The sequence below is a fragment of the Fringilla coelebs genome (assembly GCF_963513975.1).
Source record: "Fringilla coelebs genome assembly, chromosome: 2".
NCBI lineage: Eukaryota > Metazoa > Chordata > Aves > Passeriformes > Fringillidae > Fringilla > Fringilla coelebs.
Genome location: NC_140029.1, coordinates 33861720 through 33878363, shown reverse-complemented (window position 1 = coordinate 33878363; position 16644 = coordinate 33861720). Strand labels below are relative to the sequence as shown.

Sequence of the window (16644 nt, the reverse complement as noted above, 5' to 3'; positions counted from 1 at the left end):
TAGGTAATTTATGGGTTAATTGCTCTTGTTACAATCAAAGCCCACTTTATGCTGGATTGCATGTAAGTGCTTCAGTCATGAGGTTTTCCCGGCACCCAGCAGACCTCAGCAACTCAGGTTTTTCAGTTCACACCCATCACCTGGGGAGTCAGGAGATGCACTGCTCAGAAACACATAGCTAGGATTTTTTTAAAAGCAGGAGGGAACTACTATGCCCTGTCTTCCCTGCAAAAGTTTATTAGATCTTTTACAGCAAACAGCATGGAATGAGGGCCAGCATCCACTCTAACCAGACAACAGCTAGCATTTTCCTAGATTTTTGGTGTCCCTCCCAACACATCTCAAAGGCCAAGTTTGAAATTTTATTGTCAAACACCTGAGTTCATGTGAAATGTAAATTACACAGGAGTTTTTCCATTGTGTTGATGGTAAAATAATCTTTCTTGATTCTCCTTTGAAAGGATCTAGTAACTTTTATTCCCATAAGCACCCCCAAGCATTAAGGCTTACTCTACTATTGTAGTTCTCAAGTACAGGCCCTCAGCAAATACACTTATGAAGCAGCTGGTTTACACATAAAATCACCTCAAAAATAATAAAACAAAATTTAAATTCTAATATGACTTATTACAAGTGTAATACAGCCACATAGTATCTGAGCATACTTCATCTTTGTATGGATGTTGAACAGTATGTGCAAAAGGTACTGCCCATTTACAGGGGATGAAGCTCCAAGAACAGAACTTGGTGAGCTTATCCTGGAAAGGTAGAATTTTTCTTGTTAATATACTGCAACCTGGGCAGGAAGTTTCTGAACTAAGAAACTTACCTTATAGAGAAGTATAGAAATTTAAGGCAGGTTTGCTTTGGGTTTTGGTTGGTTAAGCAATTTTTGGCAGCAAAATAAATAAGAGGCAACATTAATTTCAAATGGAAGTGAAGCTACAGTTCCACGCACATATACCAACTAGACTGAGAAATTTAAAATGTTTAAAATGCTGTGATAGTCAGGAATATGTGTAGAATTAAATTTTTATTTCCCAAACATCCACACAATTGGGACAAGCAAGGCAGTAAATCCTAATGTTAAAACCCCTTACTCCCTAAAACTATCTTAATGAATTATCCAGGACTTAAGTAAATTAAATATTGTACTTTTCATTTATGTAGCCATAATTCCTTCTAGTCTCCTTTTACAAGCATGTATAGGAAAATCCAGGAAACTGGATACTAGATCAACACTAGCTAACATCATGTCTCTGACAGTATCTCATGAGCCAGAAGAATGTGCAAGAACACGTCAAGTTTCCTTCTGGTTGCTAATCAGACATAAGCTTTGGATTTTGGGGTTAATCCTAACAATCAATTTTTAAAGCAGTATTAATTTATACAGCTATTTTTAAAAATCTGTACTTGCTATCATCTGTCCAATTCCTTTTTTAATCTTGTTTAATTCTCAGTCTCAACCACTTCCTGTAGCAGATGAGCTTCCCAGCCTAATTGCATGAAAAGGATATTTTTTTATCTGCTACAGATTTTCTAAGTTTTGGGCTCATTTTTCAATGCTCACGGCTGCCTTTTCTGTCCAGTTCTTCCATCACAAGGACAGGCAGGACTAAAGCACTCTAGCTCTGCTGTTTCCAACCCATTCACACTTTACTGTTATTCCTGCTCATTCACTTCAAAGGTAAAATAACTCAGCTTTTTCACAAGCAAGCTCTTCCACACCTTTCTGCATTTGGGTCACCTCTTCCTAAAGAGTTCAAATAGCCTGAGAAAGTATCTCAAAAGAAAAAAAAAAATCATAGAAGTAACAGATGAGTTTGCACCTCCAGTCTTACATATTTTTTTTAAATCAACCAACCCAAGCAGGCTAAAGAGCAGCTCATGGATAACATATGCTTGCCTGAGGTCTTGAGAAGCCTATACACATCACAGATAATTCAGAATTTTTTAAGGTAAGCATGCACATAAAAGTGGCAGTCTCTTATTACACATGGTGCACGCAAAGCAATATAGTTTAACCACGTTGCCCATTCAGTCACAGAACAAAATAAAGCACTTAAAAACTGCAAAAACAGTCCATTTGCTGCCAAGAGAGTCTAGTCTGACAGGCTGCTTCTCAGGATCAAGACCTACGATTTATGTAGCAGTTAAATGCCACTAAAAAGAGTTTCATGTACCCAAGTAATAAATGCAGACCATTTACTTTTGGAAGATAAGCTGCATTTCACATGATAATACAGCTGCCACAATCAGCAATGAGGGACAAAAAAATTACTTCTGCTGTGAGATTCGAAACCCTATTTGCAAAGAGAAGTAAAATATTACCAGGTTATATGGAAAGGGCATTTAAAAAAGCACAACGCTAACTTAACTTCTTTGCACTTTCAAGAAGGAGACAGTATTGAAAAAAGATATACATAAATTTGAGTGTCATAAAGATCTCTTAGGCTCTTTTGTGACCCCACAAGCATAAGGGAAAAGACATGGTCAGTCATACAGGCCAGTCCAGCTAATGCATTTTCCCTGAAAAAATTATTCCCACTACTCTGCCATCACTTTCTGCCTCAGCTTTCACGGAGACAGGAAGCTGCCAAGTACAGGCTTCATGCTGAGCCAGACATCCAAATGTCTCCTACCCTGCTGCTCCCACACAGCCTACTGCAGAAGGCTGTGAGTCCCTCCTGTCTACGTTTAAATCCACTGAGGGGCAACACCACAAATGGTATGTGGCCAACATCATCATAAAAGTCTCCAAACCAGCTATGACTTTGAATTACTGGTGTGCCTCTAACCTCAACACAGCTTATTTATTCACAGTAAATGCTAAAGCAAATTGGATAACAGAATTTTTAAGTCACCATTTCAGTAGTTTGTGATAGACTGTAATCCAGAAGGCGAGCAGCGAGAAAGAGACAGAGCCCTGCTTTTGACATTACCTACAGAAGCACCATGGTCTGAAGAAGCATCATTACAGGCTTCCCTTGTTCTCACCTTCTTCTCCAAGGAGGAAACTGGAGTAAGTTGAAACCAGGTCCAACCCAGTAACATCAATCAACCAATCAATCAATCCCTTCTGGATTGACAGAGGCTCTGGAAATGGGCTTTGACATTTGCACGGTAACAAGACACCTCTTGGCCTAGCAGTAACACCAGATGACCTCGCTACATTGAGGCCATTCCCAAAACCACCTAAAGCACCTGGAACGCAATTCAAGCAGTCCTGAGATGCAGCCACTCATCACTTTTTACAGGCAACCTCATAGGACACTGGCATATTTAGATAAGTCCTGAACTGGACATATACTCACTACTTGCTTATTGCAGCACCAAACCCAAGCTTTTGTTTGGAGAGAACCCAGGTACTCAGGTTGGGTGATGGTAGAGGAAGGGGAGAAAGCATATGTGTTCACATGCAATTTATTTGAAAAACCAAGGCTTACTTGCATGAAAAAAAAAATTAATGTATGAAGACCATGAACAAAAATATTCCCAAACAACTATTTATAGCTTTGACCTTCTAGATTTTCTGCATCACTAACTCAAGAAACAGCCTGCTGCCTGGCAAGCAGGGGTGAATGAAAGGAGAGCAATGCCAACTTGTTATGGAGAGGCCTTGCTAAAGAGATGCTGTCAGCCTGAAAATTTAAATTTCTATCTAATAGATATTAGATGTGTAGTGGGATCCCTTTTCAGTATTTGCTTTGCTCCCCTGTCACCACTTGCTGCATAAATAATCAATTTCAATGCTCTGCTGACAAAAGCATTTTGTACACCACTTCTCAGCTTATGCTTTTCAAGGGGTTGGAAGGAGTACTTGCTTTTAGTGGAATAAAAGCAAAACATAAAGAATAGCCAGAAGTCTTATGTACAAGAGGTACAGTACTACTGTCACCTTCCCTTCCACTCCCTTTCCAAGAGAACTTAATTCATTTCAGGGATCTTTTAAATATTGTACTCAGGACACTTTTTCCAAAGAGGATACGAGGATACGTTCTAAAGTTTGGGATTTCTTTCCTTTTTTTTTTTCTCTTCTTTTTTTTCCCCCCAGGAGAAGAATCTCTTTGTCAAATATAACAAAGAGATTCCAGTATTACTAGAAGGATTACATTATGAAATAGACTTCTTAAATTTCAAGTGTATATTCCAGATTTTGTTCTTCAAAGTTTCATATTTCAAGCATTAAGGGAATCAAGATTTTGCTTCAGCACTGGTAAAAGGCAGCAAAGATGATCTCAAAAGGAGGAACTGAAAACACTGCTTGATTTAATTCCTAGAAGCTATGTAAACAGAAAACTTGTATGCTACATAGCTGGACCACATCTTTAGAATTATTGTTTTAATGTACATATACACATAGAGAAAGAATGGAGCAAACTCAAAGAAGGCTGTAATAGGGCAATCCCTAAGATGAAGAGATACAAGAATAAAACTGGATGGCTGGGCAGAAAGGAGGGATTGGTAAGGGACTAGCACCGAGATGTATCGGAAACAGCAACAAGCCCGGCAATATATGTGCTTCAACTCCCATTTGCACAGCTTGACTGGCAACAAAGCTACTCCCTAGGCACACATGAGCAACACTTACAAGACCTCAGTAGCCACAAGCTGCTTTAGGATTTAAATTCTTACAGAACCATAATCCTCATAACAACATCTTAAAGGCAAAAAGCTTAGTGGGTTTTTCTTAACCTTCTTGGTGGCTGCAAATAAAACACTGTGTAGCTAGCTAGTTCTAGCCAATTTTTTTTTAACTTTTTTGCATTTTCTTTTAGAATTCAGTTTTCTTGAAATGACTTGCAATAAGAATTAAGCTTCCAAAGAAATGACACATTCTGTGTCATTTACCTTGTTCCTACCACACCAAACCCACCTAGCTAGCAGCATGTAGTAAAGAAGCACGAAGCATATTTGCTGAATAGCTTAAGTTATAGGAGCATAATCTACATATTTCACACAACCTTGCACAGCAGTAACCACTCAGGTAAAAAGCTGCCGGTATAGTAAATAACTTTAAATTCTATAGAAATAAAGTGGGGTTTGTCAGTCTTTTTTCAGCAGTCATACTAAAATTCTGAAGGACTCATTCAGAGGCAATGTGACAACAACTAAGGGAACTAGCTACAAGAAATATTTCTCAAATTTGTAGTTGGCATCTGACTTCAGCCCTTAAGAAAGCAAGCATAAAATCTGGAGAAGGCAGCCAACAAATCTTCCACTAAGAGGGGCTACCAATGGAATAGTCAACAAGATGGCTTTGGGCACTGGCTTGTGCATAACTGTCAATTTATTAAATAGGTCAGTACAGGTTCAGTGACAGTGGTGGTAAGCCTTGAGGTTCTAACAAGTGGAGATGGCAGAGTACACAAAAAAGCTACATTAACAGTCAAAAGCCAAGAGTAACAAAGTAGCAAACAGTGCATATACATATCCTACCCACTTAAGTGTCCCACTGTTTCATCCTGAAGCAGAAAGACAGTATCCTTCCCAAACATATACCTATGAGCCACTTTTCTACTTGTAAGACCATACCAGCTTTTCCCAATTTCAAAATGATATTAAAATTCCAGGGAAAGAACAAACTACATGTTACCATCTGCAAATGCCCTAAGTCATTTGGGTCCATCAAACATCAGAGTTCCTATAATACTCACACAGTGAGGAAAATGAGGGTTCCCAGAGAATTTGACAGGTGACAAAAGGACTCACCAGCACTAGGTTCATAGCTCACATCTTCAAGGCTTAGAAACATGAAAACTGCATGAAAGAAAACTACCAGTGACCAACCCAGGTCTTACCTCAGCAGGCTTCTTTTGTTCATTTGCTGGTGTTTTTGACTTGCTTCTGTATTTTGAACAAGAAGAAAAGGAAGTGGAAGGACCTGTTAAAAAAAAAGAAGAAATAAAAAAGGATCATTATAGCTCAGTTCAATTCATTTAATTTTTCAGTGAAACACAAGGCACTCCAATCTCTTGAATTATAATTTTTGACAAGATGTGGGCAAAAAAAACCTGTTAGGCAGTCTGTAGGCTTAATTTCAGCTCTTCCTGTTCCATTCGTTCTTTATAAAACCACAGCACACCAAGTTTATGGGTACACTCTGCTCTGCCCAACACAAGCATGAGTAAACAGAAATAAGCAGACAGACTGCTTTCTTTCATTTAGTTTACTTCAAACAAAGTGCAAGGAAGAGTAAAACAGAGCTTGAAAACGCTCAAAAAAACCAAAAACCCTGAAGAAAAAAAGCAATGATACTAAAATGTGCTAACAAGAGATGCAAAAAACCCATAGCGTAACATCTGAGATATTTCTAGCAAAATGTTATTTTAGCAGAGGATACATCAATGACTTGCAGTGAATATGACAATTAATCATTATTATGTACAGAACTACTAGATAAGCACAGGTTATAAGAAACAAACAGGACCCTGTCACACACGGTTGTTCTGTTTTGGATTTCTTGCAGGTAAAATGGGAAGATATTTAGGTAGATGTCTGCCAAGGAACACCTGAAGTGTAACTTTACTAAATTGTTGAACAGACAGAAGGGGACTAGATCAAGAACCAGTATGAGATAACATAACAATCATTATACTGATTATAATTCTAACACATTAATGGTCAAGTAGCTTGCCACCTCCAACTATTTTAATGTTGAAGCTCTGCATACCATGAGACAATGGGATTTAAAAAAAAATAATCAAAGAACAGAACCCTGGACAGTAACATTTCTCTTGATTTACAGATTTCTTCTCACCAACTCCAAATGAGAAAGATATACAAGTTTCTCTTGAAATTCTAAGTATACTCAAAACTCCCTTTATAAGATCCTTTGCCTTAATTTCCTCCTATAACATTGTTCAGAACACCAAAGACCACAAATGCAAAAAGAAACCGATCAAGAAACATTTTTTTTAAATTTTAAGAGGTTAAACAGTTCACCCTCAAACCACAGAGGGAAACCACAAGGGGGTGACAGACCGAAGAAAAACTAGCGGGTATTACTTACTCTCATTGTCTGAACTGTCACTGGTGCTTAGATGCCTGTGGCGTTTCATCCTGACGCATCCTAAAGAGAAAAAAAACCAAGTTGATGGCAACCGTTCTACCAGAAAATCACTGGCTGCTGGTGGACGCCAAGTTCTTCTAACTAAAGACAACGCTCCTCTGAAGAGGTCTTGGGCATAGAAACAATCCCAATTCAGTCACTATGTTTTATTTCTGCAAGCAACTATTAGATCACAGTACTGTTTGTGAGACTGAGCACCCTCAAAAGCAGCATGCCTCTGCTGGGCAGAGCCTGCTTTTAATTTTGCAGAAAGAAGTGCAACCCGCCAGCTGATTCCCGGCAGGGCATGAGCGGTGCACTGCTCCACTCTATGTCCCATCTGTTCAGCTGGAGGAAGAGTTGCCATGGCGGCAGTAGCTAGCTGAGAGACAGTGGAGGCCAGGAAATAAGGTGGATGCACAGCAAGGCAAGGATTTAGAAATATAACACACCTTAAAAAAAACCCTAAACAAACAAACAAAACACAAAGAAACCTTAAGGTATCAATGCAAAGCAAAAGGCAGATTTTAAATAGCAACAATCATAGAAAGCAGTGACTGATACCATTTAAGTCATCTGATCACCCTTTATTTCACAAGCAATGTGGCTTTCAGAAGTTTGAGAAGTGAACAAGAGTATCAATAAGAAATACTTCAGTGGCACTGCACCAGTTGCATTTAAAAAAGGTTTTGAACTTTTCAAAATTCATTTTTCAACATGTAATGCTACAGAGAGAGGGGAAGAATTTTCTGCAGCTCTACTTAATAAAAGAAAACTCAAAACAGTTATCAGCTATATACTCTAAACAAGTGACAAGAAAAATCCATACATATTCTTATTAGTCCTGCCACTCTATAATATTCAATGTTACGGTTGTTAACTAAGGTTCAATAAAAGTTTACAATTAATAATAGTAAATAAAAATCACCCCTATGTTTGTAATGGATTGAATGAGAAAATCAATAAAGAAGTAAAAAGTAATTCTGCAGGAATATACAAGAACTCTATTTTTTTTTTTGCTTCTTTTTAGGCAGAAGTTATGCTCAAGTACTTTACAGATAGCTGGACGTGAAATGTCTGCAGTACTCTAAGTGCCAGCTTGGCTACACCTGAAATGTAAACAGCTTCATTGCTTGAACATAACCACCTGCCATTAGAAAAAACCAACACAGCTGAATATCCCATTTGATAAGCACTCCACATTAGTTACTGTACAATGGGTCTTGAGATTATCCAAATACCATGGGATAAACAAGATCACCAGATAAGAGAAGCCTGCCCAAAGGCTTTGAAGAGATTGAAATTGAATTGTTTGCAGCACAAGTGTTCAATTTAGTGGAAAATTTCAGCAGTCTTTGTATTTAAGAGAGTGAGTTTACTGAATCTAAATGCAGTGATCACTCAAAGTTTAAATCAATCCTTTCAACCTGTTATATTGGCCACACTCCTGAAAGCTGACAAAGGAAGTAATGCTTCCAGTTATCAAGAAAGCAGATACAGAATTTCTGAGTCAGGTATTTAACCTGGGGGGAAGATAGAAAGACACAGGACAAAGGTCATTTACATCCTCACTTAAGCAAGGTATAAAATTCTATTACATAACAAATAATTTCATATTAATTCACCTTTTCACAGTTCAGGCAACATAGGGGAAACAAGGCAGCCATGCTACATGTGCAGGCCAGTGTCCAAGAAAAGAGCGACATCAAATGTTAAATAGTCAAAACACCACAGGACTTTGCTTCCAGCAACCAATGTAAGCTAGCTTGTACAGATGAAGAAACTTCCATTAAGCTCTTGGACAAAAGCTGTTTGACATGTAGAAGGCACTTGGGTCAGAAGGACTTGTCTTTGTACATGTTTACATGTTTTGGGGGCACCAGACTTGAAGTTTGCTGCAGGGTACTGAAGGCAGGTCTACAAGACTACTTTCATATTGCCAATGTGAAATTAAAAGGCATGGATTTTAATCAAGAGCGAATAAAACTTACTCCCTGTTTGAGAGCCTGCACTCCAAGCCAAACCTAGCCCCTTGGAGCATGCAAGTCTCCCTAAAAAACACAGGTTCTGCCCACGACAACTTATCTGCTGGCAGGTTTCATTTCCTGCCTTAAAGACCATCAGGTATGTTAGAAGACCTTGGGAAACAACAAAGAGAAGCATCTAGGTGAGCTGAGCAGTATTCCCCACTTCCACTTCTTAGCAAATAGCAAGCACTTCCATTTCTTAGCAAGAAATGGTTTTATGTTCAGGTGAATTTTTGAGCAATTGTTAAAAGTGTTGAAAGCCTGTGGCAGGTGATTCCCATCTCTTAGAGCCTATATAAACATGCAGCAATAAAACCTTTTCACTTTGTACTAAGGACAGCTATCTGCAAAGCATAACATGAGCATTCAGTTAAAGTTGGGTCAAACATAAGGTTGAGAGAGACAACTACAGGACAGAACACCCAGGAAGCCTGGACTTCTGCCTGGGCACCTAGGAAAGAAGAGTAGAGATGCCTAGGCTAGAAATGGCAAGTGTAACAAATCCTTTAGAACAGAAAGTTCACCTCTGCCAAAAACTCCATGAGAGTAGAAAAACAAACAAATACACACTAAACAAAAGTAACAAGCTGTTATTTGAGAACTGGGTTTGTAGCAGCTCAGTCAAGAGACTTACACCTCCATGATGGCAGACAAAAACAGAAAAAGTAGTCACTGAGGGCAAAAAGTCCTGAATAGTAATAGTACTGGATTCCTGATTTTTTCAGCAATATTAACCACATAAAAATCCACAGTTACAACAAATTACAGGTGTGGTGTGTTCGATAAGTCAGGTTATTTAAGTGCCTAACAGGCTACAAATTCACCCTATGTCCCCACACGATACAGAGGATCCAAGAGCCTCAGCACCATTCAGCCAACAGAGACCACCTCCACAAGGGATTTCACTTTTCTTTTTAACAGAGAACCGCTGTGCTGTCCCCTTGTGTACCCTGGGACTGCCACACAACTTCCAGCTCACTTCCACCCCAAGGCATGAGGGCTCATCAGAAAGGCTCCCTGGTAATGCTTCCATTCCCTAGGCACCAGAGAGGGATCCCAAAGTGACATCCATTCAGTGGGAAAATGAAAATTGATCTCAACCTTTCCCAGCTTCAGTCCAAAAACCCCAAAGCAGACTGGCATCCTTCAGTTTGTCCAGGCATTTTGCAAATGGACATGATGAACTTCTTGATTGAACAGACTAAAGTTTTAACACTGACACTCTCTAGCAATTTCAATGTACAAGCTACTGCAGTGTAAAGCAACTCAAGACTGAAACGTTGTTGCATAGCAGAAAAGACGTGGCTCTACCCCCCTCCCCCCAAAATGCCTGGAGAAAATCCTTGTTTCTCAGTCACTACCTCATGATTCTCACTGCCTTAGAAAGTAAGTAGGGGTGCTTTGGCTATGGACTTAAAGAGTGCACAGGCATTATAGGCAAGTACAGACTACCTCAAAAATGATCATTAAAAATACAAACACAATATAGTAAGTGCTTTTGCCCCCTTTTTTTTCTTTTTTTATCCACAGAGGGACTAACATCTTATGAATCACTTGTATGACAATATATACAAATTCTATAGATGCCCACCTTCAGGGATCTTCTAAATGAAAACTGAAAAAGAGAAGCAGTAGTAAGAAATCATCGTGTCACAAGGAAAAAGATGTTCAACTCTCCAGGCAATTACTGCAATGAAACATTTGCTGGCATGATTTTTAATATGAATTAGTAGAGTTATTCCTAAACTTGAACCATATTCTACACCTGTTGCACTTCTAACTTGCCAAGCCGTGACTGCACATTTATGCATAATCTGTTTGAAAAAGCTTAAGACATGAACTGCAACTTTAAAAAAGAGAAATCAGCATCACTGCCTGCTGTCACCTTAACAACTGAGCACAGGTCAAGATGCCCTGAACCTCTTTGTGTGTTTAAGCAGAAAACAACCCCAGGAAAACCTCAGCCACAGACAGCAACACTACTCTGCCAGCTTTTCCTGGCTTCCACAAGGCTGCTGTACATATTGGGAATTATGCCCTAGAGACAGAATCGATGCTTGTATCCAACACATCACTGCACTTTCAAGGAAAGCCAGGAAAAAGCCACCACCCTGCACATGCCTGGCTGAAATTAAAACACGAATCCCAAGCTAAGAGGGATCAACACCTCAGCCAGCATGTGCAAGAATCTTAAGATAGTAACACTGATATTTCCAAAAATCTAAGGGATATGTTTTGTAAGTAATGATTTCTATTTGCTCCTTTTTGCTTATCCACAAGTACTTGCACTGCTAAAGTGAACAAGAAGCCGCCATTCACCTCTCCCACCATTCTCTCCTGCCCCTGAGGAAAATCAATGTAGCACTGACTTGAGGCACTTCCCACTTTTCAAAAGCTAGTTACCATGGTTTACTAAAAAAAAAAAAAAAAAAAAAAATCACTCAAGCAGCACATGTAAGTAGCAGACAGGTAACAAAATTTCAGAGCCTTATCCAAAACAAAAACCCATTTCAAATACCTGCAGAAACAAGACAAAGAAGTATTTTTGCATTCTCAATTTGCATCAGAGCAAACAACTAAATTTACCAAATAAAGTATTACATTTAGCTTCTTTTTCTAATGCATTCCTCTGGATAGTTCATCAGTAACAGCAGACACAAAGATGAGATATCACAGAGTCTGAATTTGTACAGCATATTAGGCAAGACATCAGTGACAAGCACACAGAATGAATCCTTACAGCCAGCCAAGATTTCTGAACAAAACAGTATCTCCAAGGAATGGCCGTGCTTCCTGGCTTCAGTTTGTTGCAGACAAAGGTTAAACACATCCATACACTACTCAGTACCTGTTAGGACCTATAAAGACGGAAAAGACAGAACCAGAAAATTCAAGAAACTGTTAAGCAAATATATCCTAGACCTGTGAGATTTTACTTCTTCACGTCTTAAAATAGCCTGACAAAAATGGAATTGGCCACAACACTATGGAAATTTTCAAGTGGGACAAAAAGTAACCTACTTTATTTTATTAAAAAGAAAAACAGCATCTATGTATGAAAACCAAATGACAGTCTGCATGCAAATTTCAGATTAAAATTCTCTACTTATATTTTTACAATATGGCTTGTCTAAAAAAAAAAAAAAAAGAAAAAAAAAAAAAAAAAGAAAAAAAAAGGCAGAGGCAGTAGGTAGCAATTTCCAAGTCTCCAAAATGTGGTTTATGTAACTGTTAAATTTAGATTAGGAAGCAAATTATCTTGAAAGGTCTCCAGGAAATGTAGTACAGTAAAACCATTTAAATAGGTCAGATTTCATAGTCAACTGCCAGGGAAATTACGAAATATGAATAGAGTTAATACAACCTTTCAAATAACTAGAGGAAGAGACATCACTTGTGTTGGGGTTTTTTATTATTATTTTTTAATATCCTATCCAATCTCACAAAAAGGCTACATAAACTGGAAAAAATACTCACTTAGAACCTGGTCAAGCAATATTTGCTAGACTGAAAAGGCTTGAAAGGTTAAACAATTCACAGAAGAGGAAGATCAGCAAATGAAGTAACAACCTTAATAATTCTGTGATTGCTTTTTTATTTCGCTCTAACTGGAAAATTCTTTAAAATTTGTAGTATACTCCTACTGTACTCAAGAAGTCCATAACAGAGTGAACACATCTATCCTAGTCTCCCCCTAACTCCCAAAATAAAATAATGAATTATTTTGTGAAGAATAATGAATTATATTGTTCTGGGCCCACCACAAAATAAAATTTTTCTTGCTACTATTTCATACTAAGTCTTGATTAACATAATCTGTAATTCAACAAAGGAAGAATGCACCAATTTTTAGAAGCAAAAGTACCAGCAACAGCCAATCCCTTTGTCATTAGGCAGTAAGTAATTGTAGCAAGCAAGGAAGTGCACAATAACATGGGTCTATATGAAATGCAGTAGCAACAAAACATAGTCTCAAGCTCTGTCTTCCTTGTATGTTGCATCTTTATATAAAGCAATTCGGGAACTGCCTCAAGGGTACCGAAGGTTTAAAAAGGAGGAGAAAAAAAGAGGTCCAAAATATCATATTCCAACATGACATCCCCTGAAATTGTTAAATTCTGAACTGGACTGGAGTAATCTGATAGATCATAAAACTAGGATGAAGAAACCCCAAATATAATCACACACACACCCACATTCATAGTGGATTATGGGCCAAAAGGGAACCCTGACATCATTTCATGTGCCCTTCTACCATGATGATCCATCATTCAGCCTAGTGCAAGTACTTAATGGCCATCACTTTGCCTTCCAAGTAGAAAAAGAGGGTAAGTGATGCTACGTCACATTAATAATGTGCTTTGACAACATGATAAAATACAGCACGCCCCAAGTACCTTTCCTACCTTGAAAACAGAAGTACAGCTTTTAATTTCTGGTACCACATCCGTGCATTGACCCACTGCAAGGGCAGAGGAGCAGATTTACACCAGAGGCCTTCTAAATTGCCTCACACCAAGCAGCTTGTTAAAAACCAGAGATTCTCAGAAGAACAAATCACCAGCAACACGTGCAGTACCACCATTACCTCAGCAGAAACTCTCCAAGAGGCTACAAAGAAATTACACTGCACTGTCTTCCCAGTGCTTTCCTGACACCCAGCAGTGACCTTATTTTTATCTTTGAGACAAGGTACACGTGTTGACCTGTACACAGAACAGCCAGGTGGGCCAGGCTGACATGGAAATATTTCTGTCCATTAAACATGCAGTTCTAGCATTAGCAATCCTGAAGACAATACTGATCTGGGCAGTTAATTAAAACAAAAAATAAACAATAACAGACTGTCATTAATTCAAGCAAATACACCACTGTGTACGTGGTTCTGAGCTACTCTCTGCTTCAGTCCTCATTATCAGTTTTCTGCTCCTGAACACAACGCTGGTTTTATACCAGCTGTTTATTAACAGGACTATCATTTTCCTAAAACAGCAGCAGAGATTTGGACACACAAAATTATTTCCTTCAAAACACCATACTGCATTTGAATCCAAGTCCGTTTTTAATATAAAAGAAAAAAAAACCCAATCCCTTCCTTTCCTAGAACCACAACAAGTCTGGTGCTGCCTGCCATCACCACACTTACATGCCTGAAGTGTGTCTGTGTGGCTGCAGCCCAGTGAACACTCCTCACACCCACCTCCCAGCTCCTCTCACCTCCTCCTGGCATCACTCCCAGGCAGAGAAAAGGCTAAAAGGAGGGTACATCCCTCAGAAAAGGGAGTCATGGCCCTCAGCAGGGTACTGTGCCTGCCCCCCCCAGCCAGGTCCATCTCATTGCTGTAGGTCCCTCCCTGGGGGAACAAGGAAGTCCCCAGCATGATGAAATGAGGAACAAGTTCCCAACGGGAAAGTCACAATGGGAAGTGGTGGTGCTTGTTTGATACTGAACAAACAAGCAGCACCACCTGCTGAGGTGACCAGCAGGACATTGTCAGCAGAGGGATGCCACTACAGCTCTCACTCCCTCTGCTCAGCATCACATAAACTGTCTCTTGTCAGGCTGTTGGAAACATCACAGCAGCAAACTGATCCCTGAAGGAAATGCCCAGGAGGCAGGGGCCAGCTCACATACGGCCCTCTAACTGCACCTGCACCAAGTGCCATGGAAAAGCACCTACCCCAGTTCTTCATGCTCGGGAAGCTCATTCGCTCAGAAGAGTCCTCATCTGTGGAGACACAGTTATTGAACATGTTCTGTCTGTTTTACAGGGCTTCCTTGGAAGAAAACTCATACCTGACTTAACACTAAGACATTCAAGAACCAAGGGACAAAAGAAGAAAATAAAACCCCACAAAGCCCACTTACTAAATGAAGCTAAGGACAACACTGGCTTTGAAGAAAGACTGATGTGGGTGCACCGCTACGAAAAATGGATCAGAACAGGTCATCACACCCTATGCTAAGCCAGGCAAACAAGGGGCTGGCTGCCCAGGGGGTCTGGCATACAAAGGCAGCCCGGTGCCCTGTATCTGCAAGGAGACTGCAGCCACAGGCATGCCAAACACTGGTGAGAAACAGGAGCAGCACACGCTTCACCAATATGACTGAGCAGAAAAACCTCTAAGCGCTTAGCTGGGCCTTCTATTTTAAGAACTGGTATGATTCACGCTACCTCGGCTCTAAGTGTTTTTCAGTCTTCACCATATCTACCCTCATGATAAGCTCATATTAAGCAAGCACTAAAAGCCCTGACATTTCAGAGCTGCAGCACAGAGCAGCCATACATCATGCTGGAGCCTCCAGCATCAGCAAGCAGCTGCATCCAGGTCTCCCAAGTGCATATTCTGTGACCTTGCCATTCACTGCCCTTCCTGTGCTGATGCCCATGTGGAAAAAAACAGAAGAAAAATCCCTGTGATGCACTAAGTATTGTTCTGCTGTTGCACAATAATGAAACTGCAGGAAGAGGGGAGATGGGGACAATCTACTTAATTGAAAATTAAGCAATAACCAGTATTAGACTAGTTCAAGTGAAGCTCCACTTTGCCCCATCTGCCTGATGCTGCCAGCAGTTGTCCACTTGTATCTTTTTGTTTTATTCAGCAGTACTAATGCATGCTTTCATGACAAAATACAGTACTAGTATTGCAGCTAGGATCACAGGCAGGAAATATTGAAGAAGGATCTAGAAATGTACGTGCTATTTGAATTATAAAAAACAACTTTGCTATTAATAGCATAGGAAACAGTTCTTATATCCAACAAAACACGTGCTTAAAATAAAAATTTAAATTTTTGTACTTGTTAATAAATATATTAAAGTATGTTTCTTTCACTGTTCTTGCTTTGTTCTTTTCAAATATCAAATAAAAGAACAACAGCAGCCTGCATTAAATATTTTATCTGTTTCAACATATTTTTTCTTACTTATAATGCTTTGAAGAGGCTAACCACTTCACTGCAAAATTTTGCATCACCAACAAAACCTGAAGGATTGTAAAAGACAGAAACATCAATATGCATTTTTATACTCTACACAAAGAAAGTAAGAACACAAATATTTTCCTGCAGGAAACATTAGGTTGATAATTTCTTTTCTTATCTGACAAGAAATGGCTGTCATTTACAAGAAATAAATGGCTGTCATTTACAAGAAATAAAACTGGATGCTAAAGTTTTCCTCAAGTAAAAAGAGTGCACTGAGGGCATCACTGGATAGGAACAATTAAAGGGAATGTACTGTCACAGCCAGAACTCTAAACAATATTTGGAGTATTTCAAATCTCTGGTTGAATACTTACATTCTTCTACATTTTCCTTTCACACAACACGTATACATGCAATTGCATTATTATTTTGGTTCTCCATGTCAAAACATCACAGCATGAGAAAACATTTCCTATAAGGCTTTTTAAAGTACTTTTTAATTTAGGTTAGTATTTTTAAAAAAACCTTTTGAAGAGATTAAAAAAATCTGTCTTAATAACTAATGATTTAAAATTAATTTCAATGTCTGGTTAATTAGATTAATGTTATGTACTACAATCTGTAATATACAACAC

General features: G+C 39.0%; 1 protein-coding gene across 2 annotated transcripts in view; it reads right to left on the bottom strand.

Annotated features, from left to right (window-relative positions):
• The window catches only part of JADE3 (jade family PHD finger 3), a 64109-nt gene that overhangs the window by 25440 nt on the left and 22025 nt on the right, over window positions 1-16644 (bottom strand). For both annotated transcript variants that reach the window (XM_084226137.1, XM_084226136.1), the window contains 2 exons: window positions 7013-7072; window positions 5802-5884 (listed from right to left, as the gene is read on the bottom strand). In XM_084226137.1, coding sequence (XP_084082263.1) covers window positions 5802-5884; window positions 7013-7061 — 132 coding nt within the window. In that variant the 5' untranslated portion in view covers window positions 7062-7072. The remainder of the gene's footprint in view (window positions 1-5801; window positions 5885-7012; window positions 7073-16644) is intronic.